Source organism: Anastrepha obliqua, chromosome 3, assembly GCF_027943255.1.
Source record: "Anastrepha obliqua isolate idAnaObli1 chromosome 3, idAnaObli1_1.0, whole genome shotgun sequence".
Taxonomy (NCBI): domain Eukaryota; kingdom Metazoa; phylum Arthropoda; class Insecta; order Diptera; family Tephritidae; genus Anastrepha; species Anastrepha obliqua.
In genome coordinates this window covers 67,554,853-67,570,963 of record NC_072894.1, presented here as the reverse complement: position 1 = coordinate 67,570,963, position 16,111 = coordinate 67,554,853, and the positions used below count along the sequence as shown (strand labels likewise).

At 36.0% G+C, this 16,111-nt stretch overlaps 1 protein-coding gene across 4 annotated transcripts in view; it reads left to right on the top strand.

Annotated features, from left to right (window-relative positions):
- Positions 1-15,143, top strand: part of LOC129240784 (bestrophin-2-like) — a 103,187-nt gene extending 88,044 nt beyond the window's left edge. For 3 of the 4 annotated variants that reach the window (XM_054876768.1, XM_054876770.1, XM_054876769.1), the window contains 5 exons: positions 10,021-10,260; positions 10,332-10,644; positions 13,125-13,223; positions 13,287-13,523; positions 13,600-15,143. In XM_054876768.1, the coding sequence (XP_054732743.1) occupies positions 10,021-10,260; positions 10,332-10,644; positions 13,125-13,223; positions 13,287-13,523; positions 13,600-14,237 (1,527 nt within the window). In that variant the 3' untranslated portion in view covers positions 14,238-15,143. The remainder of the gene's footprint in view (positions 1-10,020; positions 10,261-10,331; positions 10,645-13,124; positions 13,224-13,286; positions 13,524-13,599) is intronic. The other variant, XM_054876771.1, reaches the window with a different exon arrangement.
- Positions 15,144-16,111: the final 968 nt, after the last annotated feature.

The window sequence follows — 16,111 nt, the reverse complement described above, 5'->3', positions numbered from 1 at the left end:
GATGAAAATTCTTCTGAAGACTTTTCTTCAGACGAAGATATGATATCCCGTTGGAAACTTTGTGTGAAAAGCCTAATATATTCACATTTTTGAAAACGTGTAAAACCTCGTAATAAGTAGTCTACGCAAAAAACTAAGTCTCGTAAAGGGAGGTTTTTTTTAAGAGGTGTTATTTTGATATTCAAACAAAAGTGCTATTTCTTAATATAATTGATCGGATGTTTATTTCATTATAAAGAGAAAGGTATGCCGTTAATAGTGGAAAATAAAATCAGGCAAATGATCCCTACGACCACGCTTACAGGACAATATCCATTTCATGAAATTTTCCATAACCGAATTGCAAAGTGGCTGCCCTATGCCCCCGATAGCCTCACGAATCCCATCTATGAGGTCTTGAATCGACCCTTGGCTGTCGGCGTAGACCTTCCCTTTTCCCTTAAAAGATCAGTGGTGTCGGTGCTTGTGTGGCACGTAGCGCCGTCTTGTTGAAAATGAACGATGTCCAGATCAATACCATCCATTTCCGGCCATAAAAAATCGTTTACGATCTATCCTGTTTAACACCTAACACCTGTTATTGGAAAACCCTTTAGATACGGACAAAATATTATGCATCAAGTGCATGGCTCTACTCGCTTGTTCGAAAATATTTTGGACCCACTAAAAGTTGGGTCATATAGATTTTTTAAATATTTGTGTTATATATTCCCATAGCATAGTTCCTAGGTAGAACAAAGGGCCTCATACTCCCATAACACTTATGTTACAATTAGGATAGAAACCACTTAGCCTCTTAAAATTTATGAAATATTTCCACTCTACACCCATTCAAAAGCAGTTGAATAAAAAACTTAATGTAGTAAATATAAAAAACCGGCTCCACAAAATATATCTACCTACAAATGGCAATAGCTGAAGAAGATGATCCAGCATCCAAATGGCGAATAACTAAATCTTCTTGTGCCAAATATCAAAAAGGCTTGTGTGGTGAGCATAAAACTGATATCTGTGTTTCATGTGCAAAATAAAGTTTAAAATTCATAAAACAGAGCTTTTATTTTAGTCTTAAGCATAAGATGCACCCTCGAACTAATTTGTGAAATTTAATTTGATTAATGTTACTTTTTCATATAATTTTGGCAGAGGCTTTGAACCAAAAATTAAATAAAAAAATTTAACATAAATAATTAAATTTTTAAGTTTAATAGTACATTAGAATAAATTAAGACACATTCAAATTATTAAAAAGATATTCCAAAAGATAGCTGCAAACTGCGATAAGTTTAAAAGCTGGTGTCGTCCTTTCCGCGAAGAATGTCTTTACTGTGCTAAAAATATAAATGTCCTTCTAGGGAAATACATATATTTATGTACATTCCCTCACAGCTTATTTCGAATTTTTTGTAAAGTGTCACATAGAATACAAAAACATGTCCACTCACTTCAATGTAATGCAAAAATAAAAAAAACAAAAACATACAGAGAATTCACGTCGCAGCTTAATTGATATAGTTAAAAAAGAGCAACTATGTATTTCTAATTTTTAAATTTTAAGGTATTTAGTACTTTGATGGGTATCCTTTATTAACAATTACTGCTTGAAGTCTACGCGTCATGGAGTCAATCAATTTTTCGTGTATTCTGGACTAATGTAAATAGTTTCACTCCGCCAAGTGTCGCTTTTTTAAGATCAGATTTGTTATGCATGTCATATTTTCTTATATTTGGCTCTCGATGAGGTTCAAATCCGGTGATTGTGCAGGAGTTTCAGCACATATGTACTGCATACATACTTATATGCTTACAAAGATATAAGACATTTTTTTTAATGCATTCCGTGAGTTGTTTACTGGAAATATTCCCGAAAGTAGAGCACAATTTAAGTCCCACTTCTGTTGTTGCCAAATTCCAATGAAACAACAAAAAAACGAAAAATCTAATTGTAATCCAAACTTTTGCAAAGAAACGTGACAATTTTGCATAGAAAATGAAAAGCGTCACACACTGCTATTGTGCTTTACTTAAACACACATACATAATACATACATACGTATCTACATATATGTATGCAATACAAAAATACAACAATACATACAAAAGGTATTATAATTTTGTTCACGAAAAGATTGTACGTAGCAGGATGAAAGAATCGAGATCAATACTAGGTTGTTCAATAAGTTTTGCGGTTCGACAAGAAAAACACAATTGTATGATGTGAAATACACTTTATTGTTCAGCAAAGTCTCCCTGAACATCAATACACTTATTCCGACGAGATTCCAATTTATGAATTCCATCCCTGAAAAGTGAGAATTTGGAAGGGCTACAAAATATGCTTCTACAGCTGTTATGACCTCATCATTAGATGAGTCAAAAACACTTTTCCACGCATGAATTTTTTAGAGCTGGAAACAGATAGAAATCGCTTTGAGCCAAATCTGTTGAATGCGGTGGATGATCCAATATTTCGAACTTTAATTCATGGATTTTAGCCATTGTCAAAATGCTCTGTGGCATTGTCTAGATGTAAAAAACAATTTCTTTTGTAAACTGGGTCTTTTGCCACACATTTTTGCCGGCATCTAGTCTAAAAGTTTATAATAATATTACGAATTTATTGTTTCACCCCTTTCCATAAACGAAATTCCTTTCATATTACAAAAAACTGATGCTAATAGCTTCTCGGCCGATTTTTGAACACTCGTTTGGAATACGAAAAACCAGGTTCACCCCACTTTTTAACCTCATGTTTTGATTTAGGATCATGGTGATAGACCCAAGTCTAAATTCGTGTACAAAATCAAATTTATTCATTGAAAAATGCTGAAAAGTCGGAATCGAATGTGTTCTTGTCCCATTGTTATTCATTTTCGGCACCTATTGTGCACACAGTTTTCTGAAATCCCATACTTTAGTCAAAATATAGCTTATGCTGCCTAATGAGATACCTAGTTCTTCTACTAAATCTCTTGCAGTCACTCGACGATTTTCCAACGCGATATCCCGTAATTTTTCTAAGATTTCTGGTGTTCTTGCAGTTTTTAGACGTTCTTGACGTGCACCGTCTTCAAGGCTTGTACGACGATGTTTAAATTATGCACAGCAAAATATGCACTGGTGGTTTGTAAAAAGTTAGATTTTTTTTTAAATAAAGGCTTTAAGTTCTTAACTTTCAGTAATTATTAAACGTTGCTAGTTTGAGAACTTCCACATGATAGAAATAACGTTTTGACTTTTCAGATCATAAAAAAACTGTATGTGCCTATTGAAAACTCCGTTAGAGTAAAATCTAAGTGCGGAATGAGTTCTGCCGTTCGTATCGATTACTGCTGGGCGAAGCTTCTCAATATCGGTCCTATCGATAGTCGTGTAATCAGGACTAAATTAGTTCTGAAAAATCCACAATAGATATTGGTACTAAACGAGGCTTCAGTCAGGGTGACCGTGTTTTCTTTAACCTGTTGTTGGAAAAGATCGTGTGAGCCGCAAAACTTAATTGCTCAGACACCATTTATTTTAAAATCTTACAATTCCTACCATATGCTGATGATATTGACACCCTTCGGTCTTAAAAACCGCGCTGCTAGTTCTGTCTTTTCCAAATTGGATACAAAAACGAAGCGAATAGGTCTTGATGCTGAATGAGAACAAAACGAAGTACCTCCTGGCTTCAAACAAGCAGTCGGCGCTCTCGCGTATCGGCATTCACTTCACTGTTGACAATTATAATTTTGCAGTTGTAAGATATTTCGTTTATTTATGAAATAGGATCAATACCGATAATAATATCAGCTTTAAAATCCAACGGATAATCACTTTGGACATCCGACCAGGCGTCCCTCGGAGTGCTTGAGAGAAAGATTCTGCGAAACATTTTTGGACCAACCTTAGCACGTTGACGAGTACGAGTATCGCACATGAGTGAACAATAATAGACGTAGTGCAACGAATAAAGATCCAGAAGCTACATTGGATGGGTCATGTCATCCGAACGGTACCAGCTGGTGGTAACAGTGGAACAGGAAGGCCTCCTTTACGTTGGAAAGTTTAGGTGGAGAAGGACTTAGCTTCACTTTGTGTCACTGGCATGCTTTGTTAAACTCGTGCAATTCGCTTAAGTGGTTATCGTGCCAATCAAGATGAAGAAGAAAAGCCGCTTTTAATAGCACGCCTGCCATAAGTATCTCTAAATTTTATATCCTTTCTAGAAACTCATACTTATTGTTTTTGTCATGCCCATTAACCCCATTGAAAATGGACAGTTCCTCTCCAAAACATTCGAACACAGCGAGGGTCGCTTTTAAGCAACGCAATTCACTTTCTTTCAGCTTCTTCAATATTATGTTAGAAAGTTGTGAGTTACTAGTTTCAGCCGCAGGGATACCCTACAGTTATTTTAAAATTAGGCCACCACCACGGACGATATTAATATCGATGGCATCTCCTACAAGAGCTTTCCAACTTACAGAAGGTGGCAATGAACGCAGTATACAAAGAGTCCTTAAGCATTGATAGAAATCGCTTTTGCTTCATATGTACAAAAAAAGGGAACCCTACTGTAGCAAAAACGAAAGATTTCGATAAAAAATCGTTGATAATAAAGTACTAACTGCATTGTTTCATTCACAATTTGATACGAAAAGTAATTTTTTCACATAAAATATAAAAAAGGCGGTTTTTGTTAATTTCATTGTTAATTTTTGCCCCACTGTACGTGGCTGTGCGGGGTCTACATATCAAATATTTTCGTTTCAAATTCGCGTTGGCGGTGAATGACTGATGGTAATTCCGTGTGCGTACTCTCACTCTTATAAGCGTGCTTGTTAGCCATATTAGGAGCACATTGAATGTTGTTACATAATAAGTGGAACAAAAAGCGTATGAATTAGTATGCACAAACAAGCGTAAAAAACTCTTTAACTCTTCTTCAATATGAGCTGCACTCGCCTATAAGGTGGCGACTGGTGGCGCCCAAAATATATGCAACCAGATGTTTGTATTAAAAATGTAGTATTTAAATACATTTAATTCGTTTTTAAAAAGGTACTATTTATAATATTTTTACAAATTGGCACACTTTTAATTAAAAAATTATTGTAATATTATTATTATACTGCTTATTCAGGTCGTAACTAAAATAAAATAAATAAAATGGGCGGCCGCCCAATAGTTTGCAATATTTTTTAATTGTCTAAATAATAGTAAAGCGATCGATTTCCATCCGCGGAAATATGTTACAGACTTTATGCCAAGATTGCCAGCGTAAAGTGTTGAAAATGACATATGACTAAGAAAAACCACAATATGAACGACCCTGTATAGAATACAAGCGAAATAAAATTGTGTGTGAAATTAATAAATTGAGTGCTTATCTTTACATTTGCTCCAAATTTGTAGTATTTTGCCCCTTTTCATGATCTACCACTGATTTTTATTTCAACACTTTTCGCCAGCAGTTTTTTTATTGGCTTTCACAGCAATGAATCTTAATGAAAGTAAATGCAAATGAAAATGATTTGCTCGTTGCACGTAATAAGTTTTGAAGAGTTTTTATGACTATAAGTTGAAGTGGCGGTATTTACACTTTTTGTATAGGAAACTTGCTTATGCAGATAATAAAAGCCGCTATTTTTATAACGGTACGTACGTAAGTGATGCTTGTATGCATTCAATCACACTTTTTTGATCAATTAATTGACACAAGAATTTGAATGAACAAGCGTAAAACTTATGCTTAGCTTAGGATGAAGCGCTAGTAGAGAGAAGTGTAAATTTGAGAGCGGTTGTTTTTGCTACGCTACTATTTATTTATTTATTGCGCATTTCATTTTCTTTTTAAAAAGACATACTGTAATTTTCGTAAAAGAAACCAGACGTAAATATGGTTTTTTAATACGTAATTTACTGAAAAACTAAATTTTTTGGTCAATGAAGGTCCTAAGCCGATAGTCTAATTGAAAAATGTTTCATGCATCTTGGATAAAAATTTTTGAAATCGATTAACTATTATACATATATCCGGTGATAATGACAATTTATAATTAGTAGTGAACCCATTTTCTCAGAACTCAAAAAATTTATATATAGGTATAACGGAAAGTGTTCCACTTTCTTAAAATCTGCCTTCTTATTCGGAATCAAGCAAAAATTTTATGTTCTGGGTTAGAATTTTTATATTTTTTAATCTACTAAACTTGTCGAAAGCTTCCGCTGCTTCGGCTGCACTATCACGGTAGACGGCGGGGGAGGTGAAGATGCCAACTGCAGGCTAAACAAAGTAAAGACGACGTTCGGACGAATGCATACAGTATGGGCGAGTTTGGTAATAACATTAAGTAGTTCATTCAACATTCCTTTTCTCTTCAAGGCTACGGCCTACGCTCGTCAAGAAACACTAGCATTTCAAATAAATGTATTCTACTGCCGACTTTGCCTTGCTTGCGATCATTAATGTTCAATTTTCAACAAATACGTAATAATGGTATAAAATAGAATAGAGGGAAAGCGCATTCCCCAATATAAATGCAAACGCTAGAGTAGATTCTTTAGAAGATTTTGTAGTTGAACCAAACGTTGTTGCCTAATAGAAGCTATACTTGTCAGAAGAAAAGTAATGGCTAAATTAAGCAGTACTACTCTAACAAGACAGGTCTGCAGAGGCACACCTCGAGAAGGAGTCCTTTCCCCTCTTGTTTGGATTTTGGCTGTAAACACTAATGCTGAACTTGGAGAGAAGGAGTTGCCAAGTGATGATCTAGCAACTCCGGTTAAAGGCAAATATCTCTTATGGATATTCTGATGTCTAGCATGACTGGACGAAGAGTAGGGGACTAGATATAATCCTCACAACAACTGAACTAATTCTCTTTACAAAGAAATATAGGCTTCCTATAATCTCCCCGCTAGTTTTCAAAGGTGTGGAGATTACTTTGAAGGCAGAATGTTAAGTACTTAGGACTCATATTAGATAGGAACCTCACGTGGAAACCTAATATTGAGGAAAGAGAAAAGAAGGCCAACGTTGCATTATATTCTTGCAAAATGGGTTTTTTTGTTGTTTTTTTTTTTTTTTGGAAGGAGGGTGAAATCTAAATGTCAGAAACATCTCAATGGTGCCGTCACACCAATGATATTTGGGGCACGCTTCAACTAATACTATATATACTAATGGAGGATTGCACTTCGGCTAATTCTACCCTGAGACCTCAAAGGTATAGTTTGTGGATAGAGCCGCGTTTATGTCCGAAGGCACTGTGTTTATAGGTGGTACCAAAGTAAAGGAGACATGAGAAAACTTGCAGTAATGTTATCTTAACTTACTACCATCTTGTCTTCTGTACGATACTGTATTGAGTGTTTCACTCAAACGTCTGTGCTTGTTGTCGATTCGTCAGAAACGAACTAAAACGCTTTGCGTTCCCAATCAATGTGGCGAAGTCGCGTCATAATCTTACCTGCGAACGTTTGCGCTGCCTTCCACTTACCGCTGGTTGCGCACATATCTCGTATGAGGGTGCTGGAGGACGGTTGATGACCCAGGGCTTTCTCCAGTACAGCTCGTTCCTCTCTAAAGCGGTCGCAATAAAACATGGCATGTTCTGCGTTTTCGTCAGTATTCGGGCAGTTTGGACAGAAAGGGTTGTGTGCCAGCTTAAAACAGCCATGTCCGCTGAGCAAATGCGAAAGGTGATAGTCGGTGTCTCCATGTTTTCTCATTAACCACTCATCAACACGTTGTACGTGTTTGTAGGTCTAACGTCCGCTTTGTGACTCATGCCACTCCTGCTGCCACCGGCCTATTGTCAGCAGTCGCTCCGCTGCTTTTTCTGCTTTTTCTCCTGGTGTGGGGGTTAACACGTCGTGTTACACATTGGCTCTATACATCTGTAGAATACTTGCATGGTGGCCATCTGCTCAAAAGGTGAGTTAAGCTAAAATCACGAGTAAGGTCAAAAAAACAGCTTTTTTATGCATTCCTGGAGCTTTTAGGACTACCTCAAACAAAGCGCTCGAAGTGCCAATCAACTTGCCTGCATGTGGCCGCTATAGAAAGAGCGGCCTGTTTAGTGAAAGGAGTAGGTGGGAATTAAATTTCTGTACAGATGATTCCAAGCTGGACGATAAGGTTGGCTAAAATATATTTTCGAAAGAATTCGGAATTGAACCATCCGTTCGGCTGCCAGACTACTGCAGCGCCTATCAGGCAAAAGTTCTATGTAGATATAAAATAAGTGACTACTATAAATATATTCTCGGATAGCCAGGCGGCTATTAAATCAATAAATGCGCTTATACTAAAATCAAAAGTTGCACAGAAATGGCAGGAAAGGTATTACTCTTCAACTGCTTGGTGATAAAAGTATCCTCGGGATACCTATAACCATTAATAATTTAAAATTAATTATACAAGAGGCCAATAGGGCATGTTGAGATGAAGACAAATAAATAAGAAAAAGGCAAAAACTGCTTAGCCCTTCAAGAGAGGATATCTCGAAGCTCGTGGCTTGTATAACCGGCCATTGGCTCTTTGGCAGTTTTCCATGAATACTGTAGAAGTTGTAGAAATGGGGAAGAGGAAGAAACAGTTGACACTTCCTTTGCAATTATCCAGCCTTAACCTAAAATCAGAGCAGGTTTTCTTGGTAAATATTTTTTCAATTCTCTTATGAACTAATCCGGCTCTTCATAAGAGCTACAAAGTGGTTCCACAAAGTAAAACAATGAGGTTCACACATCGCACAGTGGTATCACAACAGACCTATTTTCATGAAAAATTTCCCATATTCCGTAAAATATAGTGGTAAAATTTCATTATGAAACTTTGCTATTTTAAGTTTTAAAATCGATTGGTGAAATCACTTTGAAAGTAGCGTAAGTGTATATATTGATATATTTATTTGAAAAATTTGAAAAAACATGGATATATGTTAACATTTTGCATTTTTTCAACAATAAACTAATTTAAATTTATAATGTAACTATTTTATAAATGTGATAAGCAAAAATTTATACTTTTAATGATTATAAAAGGACTTACATCACTCTCATAGTCAGAAAAAAGTAAAAATCTTACATTTTCAAAACCAATTTTTTTTATTAAATTTTTTTCAAATACTTCTGCAACAAGAAAAACAAAAAATAACAAAATAAAGAGACTTTATTTCGATATTTACTTTTCAACCAAAATTATTTATACTTACTCTTTACTATTAATACATTCATTCTAATACATTTAAAAATTGTTCATTATGGTCAAGTTTTCGAAAATAGTCATTATGTATTTAAGCGATATATGGTAATAAATCAATCATATCTGTACATTTTTCGAGTGGGATGCTTCTGAGAATGATAATGTGAATGCGTTAGTACTATATATATTTTCAAAGTTCTGGGGTCTCCCCATCAGAGTGAATTTAAAATACTCATTCTCACTAAATGTGACTTTATAGAACATTTTGTTTAAAACACTTATCCAACATATCTTCATCCAATTTACTTTTTCGCCATTAATATTTTCCCCTTCTTAACATCTGTTAAGGATTTTTTAGAAGCAAAATCAACATGTTTTATTTCAAGCAAAATAAAGTTTTTATATTTTCTTGGGGGATTGAAAAACTTTAAACTTAATTAACGCCAATATCAAATTTCTATTTTTTCCAGTCCACATATCGCTGTAACATGTTGTTGTATGGTTCCATTTTCTAAATGCTTCAATCAACAAGAAGCAATTTCTTGGATACCCCTGCATGGTTTTATGTTCAATAATAAGTGGGGAAAATCGAAATTCCGTGAAAAACTATGAAATTTTTAACAGATTTGTTTTGGAAAAAGTTTATAAATAAAAAATTCATAGTAAATTGTATTCATTTTTATCATTAAATAATTTTTTGTGAAAATGGACTTACACCACTTTCAAAGAAAGTGCTTACCCATGTCAATAAAACCTTAATAATTGAAGCATAATTTTCTATGCTTAACAATAAATTTCGATCTGACCGTATTTTAACTTTATTCCAGGCTGCCTATATGATTGTCGATGAGATGCACGAGGAGCATCCTGAATTACTGCGCGACCAGTATTGGGAATGCGTGGTGCCAAAGGAATTGCCATACACCGTCGCCTCAGAGCATTATAGGCGTGAAGAGCCCAAAGGTTCAGCAGAAAATTACAAAGTGAAGAAGGAGGATGCCATGTATGCGAATATTGTGCCAGGTGGTGGGAAACGTGGACTCGTCGATGATGTTTACGCAGATTATGTTAGTAAAGAAATTTTTCATTGTTTGTTTTTATAATTTGAAGTACCCTAACTGTTTGGTAATAATTGCAGGAGAGCGTTGATACACCCATGGTGGAGCGGCGCAAAAATAATTGGCTTGTACGTCAGCTCTCACGCATGGGTTCCATACGTAGCCAATCCACCGCCTATTCATCGAGCGGCATGGCGTTTAATCGCAATCGTCTAAATTCAGTTTACTCCAGCCCAGAATCGGGCATACCAGTCAACATACTACAGCAACAGCAACAACAGGCGCAGCAGCAGCAGCACGGCCAACCAACGCAAATGCAATCGAAGCCAAGTTTTTATGGCAAATTTGTAAATCGCAAATCGCAACGTGCTCAAAAGCAGCTTATCAAGCAAAGTAAGTTGTGGAATTACAAACATGTAATATGTATGTACGTGAGGGTGTGTTAGATGATAAATATCTACATTTTCACTGACAGCCAGGCGGCGATAAAATCTCTCACATAGCAGTCGACTACCTCTAAGGTAGCCATGAAATGCCGCACATCTCTTAACGAGATGGCTGAGTTATTTCGCCTAAATGTAATATGGGCTCATGGCCACTGCGATATCGAAGGGTATTGTAGGGCAGATGAACTAACGAGAGTCGGCAACAAACTGCTCAAGGAGTACATAGAATAAGACACTAACATGTAAGAATAGCGAATGAAAGATGGCGTAGTGAACCCACCTGTATAATTCCACATTGTTATGTATCAGATTTTCAATGCTAAATACTGAAAATCTTAGCTGAGCCAAAATAAGCATAGTCTTAGCACACTGATTTCTACTATAGTGGGGCACTGTCTAATGGGATGACACGCCCAGAGGCTAGGCGCGCAGACACATGAAACTTTCAAGATGAAAAAGAGCAACAAGTGACTCAACGCCTTCTGTGTCACTGTTCTCCCTTGTCCAAATGAAGACTCGTCACTTTGGATAGACTATTATCAAATGAGTTAGAAGATATCAGTATTGTGGAATTAGTGGATCTTCTAAGGTTTTTTAAAATGTAAGCCATTCATACATACATTTGTATGTATATATGAGCGTTTCACGAAAAGCGAAAACACTTTGCCGTGATGGAGGAAACGTACTCAGTTGCACAGTGTTAAAAAAATGGTAATCATTCAACCAAATCACCTAGCAGAAAATCCAATTTTTTAAAAAATATTTGAATAATGCCATGACTTTACGTGCTGACAAATTTGTATCGCATATTTTAGAATCGAATGTGGGTAACACAAACTTTTCCAAAAATCTTGTCGATCATGTGTTCTGTCGATAGACTTTCAATATGGAATTTAGAAAGCCTTTTGTTTTCTTGTAAACAGTGCCGGTTATAAAGGGTCTTTCAAAAGTGACGCCTTGATGTCAGTAGGAAATAATTCCGAGACGGTACCTTTCTTTATGTCATATTTGACACTCGTCAAGTAAATAGATGTGCAATGTGATACGAGGTGTATTCAAAAAGCAAGGTGAATTTTAATTTTTCTGGAAAAATATATATTTATGCATCAATCTCTATTGTATCTGCTTCAAAGTAGTCCCCTCAGACATTATACACTTTTGCCAGGGTTTTTTCCAATCTCGAAGCAGTTCTGATATCCACTTTTTAGTATATCCTTGAGCTCTCTCATCGATTCGGTTTTTATCTCATCAATAGCCGAAAAATTCCGTCTTTTCATGGATCTCTTTAATCTCGGAAACAGGAAAAGTCACGGTGTGCCAAATCTTGTGAATACGGTGGCTGTGGCATCATTAGTGTGTTGTTTTTGGCCAAATAATCTCTCACAAACAAAGATGAGTGAGCAGGTGCATTATCATGATGCACAAATCATTCATTTTTTTCCACAATTCCGGGCGATTCTTTCGTATTGCTTCAAGCAAACGGCGCATAACTTCAACTTCCTTATTTATTGTACGACCTTGTGCACTACGCCATGGTAATTTGATCGAATTTGGCGTGCTTTTTCTGGTTTTGGCTCTCCTCGACTCTTCCAATGTAGACGACGAAAACAAAGGTTTTCGATGTCATAACCAGATACCCATGTTACCCAGTTACCAAGTTGTGACCCTTTAAATTCAACAATTCCTGAGCGATGCTCATGCGACGTTGTTTTTGGTCTAAACTCAGTAATTTTGTAATGAACTTCGCTGCCACATACTTCATGTCCAAAATTTCTGAAATTCCCAAAATATTGCATGGTATGAGACAAGCGATATGCCGACATCCTCAGAAACCTCTCTAATTGTGATTCGACGATACTCTATAACAATTTTCTTCACTTTCTCAACATTTTCATTGGTTGTTGGTGTGCTGGGTCGTCCAGAGCGAGCTTCGTCATTCACATTTTTTCGACCTTCTGTGAAAAGCTAGTACCACTTGTAAACATTTTTTTTACTCAGACTACTCTCACCGTAAACCACTGTCAACACTTCACGTATTTTTGAGCACTTTATTCCATTTTTTACACACAATTTTATGCAACTTGTGTGATCCATTTTTTTCGATAGCAGAAACTCGCTGAACACGCAAAACATTTGTCTTATTTATGCCTCTCACAAACAAACTAAAACCGTGAACATGTTTATTTAAAACATACATAAATCTCATGATCGGTGTGAAATAAGAAGATATGCATTAAATACAAAAAATTCTACTTACTCTCATGTTTCTTATATCCATATTAACTTTTTGACTACAATCTTCCTCGTCTAGTCTTTCCATTTCCAAGCCTTCAATATTCGATAATTTGTTAACCTTTTCGCACAACTATTTAATTTGCAATCATTAATTTTTCTAACTTCTCTCAATCCACACACAATTTTAATCAGATTCCAAGCTGAACGGTATGAATGCGAACGTTCCCAAAACACGTCCACGCATCCCCACGCCGGATGTTACCAAAGAATCTAGCGAAAAAGATTTGAATGGTAAGTTCAATAATTATACGCATTTTATTATAGCACAAACTCAAAATTTAATTGCACCCATAGCCACGAAAACCGTGATTATGGCACCACAATTGAGCACACAAACTTCCATGTATCCGTACACGAGCACCAACAATCAGGATGGACCCGTTTTGGGCACACTTTTGTTATCGCCCATTAAAGAAATGGATAGCTCATCCTCGAATAACACTCTGATTCCAGGGCATCCGTCGACAACGGCGCTGGCGCAAGCCATATTGCCGTCCAATATGAAGGATGTCAACTTTGGCATTGCCTCACGTACGTCACTTCTCATGTATAATCCGTCAAGGTAGAAAATAATTTGTACTTTTTTCTTTCTTTCACGATATTGCAGCAACGACGCCAGCCACCACCAACATTACAACGCTCTCCTTCCCATTCACAGTTACCACCAGTTCAGCGGAAACAATGCCCGCTGGCACCCTAAATATTATGCCTATCGGTACAACGCAAGTGCCGACCATCACCACCACCGCCAGTGGTTATGATGCCAACGATCTCATCACCACAATTCCCGTCTCGTTGGCCATACAGCGCACCCCATCGATGCGCTCCATCAACGATTTCAGTGGCAATGAAAATATGGATGTAACCCACAGTTACAATGGCAGCAATGGATCACCAGGCAATGCCAATGCCGGTGGCGGTGGCGGTGAATTTCTGGCGACTAATAACGCCATACTCACTATTAAGCCACTGAATGGTGGTGGCAATATATCGCATAATAACAGTTTTAGTGCCAACTTAAATCTAAATCTACAGGATTCATATATACTAGAGCGGAATGCATCGGTGCGTTCGGCAGGACAACCGGTCAGTGGGGTCAGTGAGGTTGCGCCAACAGCACGTGAAGTATCATTGGAGAGTAGAGAAGGAGAGAGTATGGGCGGAAGTGGGACGTCGGCGCCCTCGACTTTGGCGAAACGCACACCTGAGCCAGCTTCGCCAGGTACGAAGGAGGTGTATGTGTAGAAGATGAATGGAAGAGTGCACGGACGACAGTTTATGATTTTTTATTTATGGAAAATATTTGGATGAACATTCAGTTAAAATCATATATATTTATGTATTTGTAAATAACTAAAAATTCTTTCATATTAAATTTATATCTGCTATTTAAAAAACGTGAATTTTGCCCAAGTCAAAAAATGCAGGTTTCTTAAAAGATGCAGGTTTGCTTCGGAAAACGTGAAAATATTTATAAGAAATTATAGTTTTTGTATCTTTAACTCAATATATTTTAATAAAATTTCTACCATTAAGGTCGTGTGTAATGCAAAAATATGTGTATATTACGCTCGAATAATTTATACAAATTTACTAAACTGCGAAGTATATATTCACTTCATGTCCTTGGTCTTATTAGCTTTCTAGAAATCAATGGCAATTTCATTATTATTTTAAAAGTAAAATAGTAATTTTAATTAAACACTTAGTATACCTACAAATAAATATTTGTAAATAAATTGAATCTCGAAAGGAATCAAAAACCGAATGTAATCTTTTGTGATATTTATCATATATGTGCATGCATATATTTATGTACATATGTATGTACGTATATCCACACACCTATGCCGTTGTATAAACAATATATACACACATGTATATGTATGTATTTGTCATGTTAAAAACGCATACATTCGCGTTATGATTGTTTGTGAAATTGTTGATCAACTTGTATGTTATTGATTTTGTTTAGCCATATATTGAAAAACAAGAACAAAACAAAAATAAAAAATAGATATTAATGTTGAAAATATAAGAATGTATATGTATGCTATGTGAGCTATATATTATTACCATATTTAAATTTTTTAATTACAATAATTACATATAACTGAAAAATATATCAATAAAGATCGGTTAAATCAATTAGTTAACTAGTCCAGGAACAGTTATTTAAGGGACATTTTTATTACTGCTATTATCCAAGTATACGTAATAATACGTTTCCACCAAGACAAATCCAAGGTTTGCAGATTTTTTCGTTTGAAAGGATTGTCAATTTTTGCACTGCGTGTTTCATGGAAATTATCTTTAAATTGTATTTCGCTGGTGCCATTCTGGTGCACATACAGTAGGGCGTCCGTTATTTACCAATTTGATTATTTTTCTTGCGACGCCCCCTAAACTTTTAGTTTTCCGTCTAAGAAAAATTGTCAGATCAAAATCAGCTCTTAATATTCAGAATAAACCTTGCCCCAAACACAATATAGGTATTTCCCATTTACATAACATGGAATTTTGTTACTTTTTGGAATAAACTTTTCTTTCCTAAAAAATTCCTAATAAAAGCAAAAATAGTAAACAAATCCGATTGTTAAGTAATAATATTGTTTTACCAGATTAGTATGATATTTTTTACTATATCCACCGTTTTTCATTACTTCTTCAAGCCGTCGACCCATGCTTTCTACAAGCTTGTGGCATCTTTCCTTTGGAATTCAAGTAAAGTACCAAGCCTCCTCAACTGCGGCCCACAAATAATGAGAATTTAAAAAATGTTTGTTAGCGTTTTTGACCTTAACGTCATTCCACAAATTTTCTATTGGGAAATTTTCTATTGAGACTAGGCCTTGCGCCGGCCAACCCAGTACATAAATTTTTTCTTTTCTGAGCCATTGCTTCACTGTCTCTGCAGCATGTTTTGGATGCTTCCGCCATCGTGTTTAATCGTCTTTTTTGTGAACTTAGCATTTAACGCTTGATTTTTGTACGACCTACAATAGTTCTCCCATCTGGTCCTATCCTATTTATTTTGGTTTCGTCGGTCCAAAGTATGTTTTTCCAAAACTGTACAGATTTGCCTTTGTGGGCTTTTGCAAAGGCAAATCGGTGTTTGA